The sequence below is a fragment of the Octopus bimaculoides genome, chromosome 11 (assembly GCF_001194135.2).
Source record: "Octopus bimaculoides isolate UCB-OBI-ISO-001 chromosome 11, ASM119413v2, whole genome shotgun sequence".
Lineage (NCBI taxonomy): Eukaryota > Metazoa > Mollusca > Cephalopoda > Octopoda > Octopodidae > Octopus > Octopus bimaculoides.
In genome coordinates this window covers 3,546,956-3,549,510 of record NC_068991.1, presented here as the reverse complement: position 1 = coordinate 3,549,510, position 2,555 = coordinate 3,546,956, and the positions used below count along the sequence as shown (strand labels likewise).

The 2,555-nt window shown below is 42.3% G+C and overlaps 1 protein-coding gene across 1 annotated transcript in view; it reads left to right on the top strand.

Annotated features, from left to right (window-relative positions):
- Positions 1-2,433, top strand: part of LOC106872108 (cell division control protein 42 homolog) — a 39,411-nt gene extending 36,978 nt beyond the window's left edge. Inside the window, exon 4 of the mRNA XM_014918971.2 lies at positions 1,859-2,433. Coding sequence (XP_014774457.1) covers positions 1,859-2,329 — 471 coding nt within the window. The 3' untranslated portion in view covers positions 2,330-2,433. The remainder of the gene's footprint in view (positions 1-1,858) is intronic.
- Positions 2,434-2,555: the final 122 nt, after the last annotated feature.

Genomic DNA, 2,555 nt, shown 5'->3' with positions numbered 1-2,555 from the left:
TCTTTCTCTCTCTTCTCTCTCTCTCTCTCTCTGTCTTTCCAGCGATTTTCAACTAATTTTGATTCGTAGTACACTATATGAGGCACTCATGATACTCCGTCGGTTGCGACGACGAGAGTTCCACTTGATCCGATCAACGGAACAGCCTGCTCGTGAAATTAACGTACAAGTAGCTGAGCACTCCACAGATACATGTACCCTTAACATAGTTCTCGGGGAGATTCAGCGTGACACAGAGTGTGACAAGGCTGGCCCCTTTGAAATACAGGTACAACAGAAACAGGGAGAAAGAGTGAGCGAAAGCTGTGGTGTAAGAGTATAGCAGGGTTCGCCACCCTTTCCTCTGCAAGAGCCTCGTGGAGCTTTAGGTGTTTTCGTTCAATAAACACTCACGCCTGCTCTGGGAATCGAAACCGCGATCCTACGACCGCGAGTCCGCTGTCCTACCCATTGGGCCATTGCGATATGAGGCACTAAAAGTGTTACAAAACTAATAATAATGTATATAAGTGTGATCAATAGATAGATAGATAGATAGATAGATAGATAAGTGTGTGTGTGTGTGCGCGTGTGTTATTTAGAATAGTTTGATTTGGGGCCCATACAAACTTTCGCAGACTTCTTACAAAAGCCTAAGCTCGTCAGTTTTGGTTACATATATATGTGTGTGTACACGTGTGTTTGTGTTTGTCTCCTTGCCCCTCTCCAGATCTTGACAGCCGTAAAGCGCCGGGGTGGCCAAGTTGTTTAATAAGAAATGCTACATATGGCTAATTTTAAGCTGCGATTTATAAATAAGAAAATATACCGCTGTTACATAGTTTAACGAACTAAAATATATCGATTAATCTCTGTTCATTGAAGGTGTTTATTGCGTGTATATTTTTACAGTTCGTATTTTAGAATCTGGCTGGTAGGATGTTAACGCTATTTAGGGAAATAAACAAACGCCATTTGTGCTTTTCTCTCTCCCTCTCTCTCTCTCTCTCTCTCTCTCTCTCTCTCTCTCTCTCTCTCTCTCTCTCTTTCTTTCTCTCTCTTTCTCACTCTCTCTTTCCTCTCTTTGTATATTTCTCTCGTTTTTTTTTTACTTCTCTCCATCTGTTTTTTTTTTCGTCATTCTTTTCTGTGGAAATGCGTAGGCTCGAAACATCAAAGACTTCTTTCATTTTTGCTGAGCGTCAAACTAATACACCTTCTTTGTTGTTCTCTCACCTGTCTCCGTCTTTTGTTTTTGTATAATTTTGAACCCTGAGTGTGTGTGTCTATCTGTCTGTCTGTCTGCGTGTGTTTGTGCACGCGCACGCGCGTATGTATTGATTTATCGAACTAATGAGAGATCATAACATTGACATCAGCCGTTTTTGAAGTTAGACGCTAAAGAGCGAGATGAAGTCATAACTCCGTTCTTTCTCTCTCTCTCTCTCTCTCTCTCTCTCTCTCTCTCTCTCTCTCTCTCTCTCTCTCTCTCTCTCTCCCTCCCTCTATCTATCTCAATCTCTCTATCTATCTCTCTCTCTCTCTTTCTCTCTCTCTCTCTCTCTCTAAGTAATGATTATAAGGTCTGGTATCGAGGAATGGTTGAATGCTTTACTTTATGAGATTTTATGATTTTGTTGTGGTGGCGGTGGCGGTGGTTGTGGTGTGGTGGTGGCAGTGATGGCACTGATGGTGGCAGCGGTAGTGTTGTTGTTGATGTTGCTAGTGGTGGTGGTGGTAGTGATGGCACTGATGGTGGCAGGGGTGGTGTTGCTGGTGACTCTTTTTTACTATGTATATCATTTATTGTTTAATTAATTATTTATCATTTACTAATTGATTTTCTTCTTTTCTTTCTCTCTCTCTCTCTCTCTTTTAGGACGATTTTGATTCGCTACGTCCTCTATGTTACCCGAACACAGATGTCTTCCTGCTTTGTTTCAGTGTGGTCTGTCCTTCGTCTTTCCACAACATTCTTGACAAATGGTTACCAGAGGTGCGGCAACATTCACCGAAAACCCCCATCATCTTAATTGGTACTCAGTGCGATCTCAGGAACGATGTGAAAATCCTCATTGAACTGGCTCGCTACAAAGAGGCCCCAATTGCGGAAGCCGATGCCCAGCGCCTCGCCTGCCAAATTGGGGCCTATTCGTATATTGAGTGCTCGGCACTGACGCAAAAGAATCTGAAAGAGGTCTTTGACAGTGCCATCATTTCAGCTTTGAACCTTGGTAAACCTACTCTACCCAGTGTGCCTTCGGGCAAATCGAAATTGAAAAAGATCAATCCAGACGTACCACCCCATAAAAGGAAAAAGGGTTGGAAAAAGTTCTTCTGTGTGTTTTAGAATGTCAAAGACACTTGTGAGTAAAGAAGAGAGTGCGGGAGAGAGAGAGAAAGAAAGTGAGAGAGAGAGAGAGAGAGAGAGAGAGAGAGAGAAAAAGAGAGGGAGAGAATGAAAGAAGAAAGACAGAAAGAAAGGAAGAAAGAAAGAAAGAAAGACTTGATATGATTTTTCTTATTACTTTTTTTCTTTTCTTCCTTTGTTGGGGAGGCTGGAGTTACAACAAACG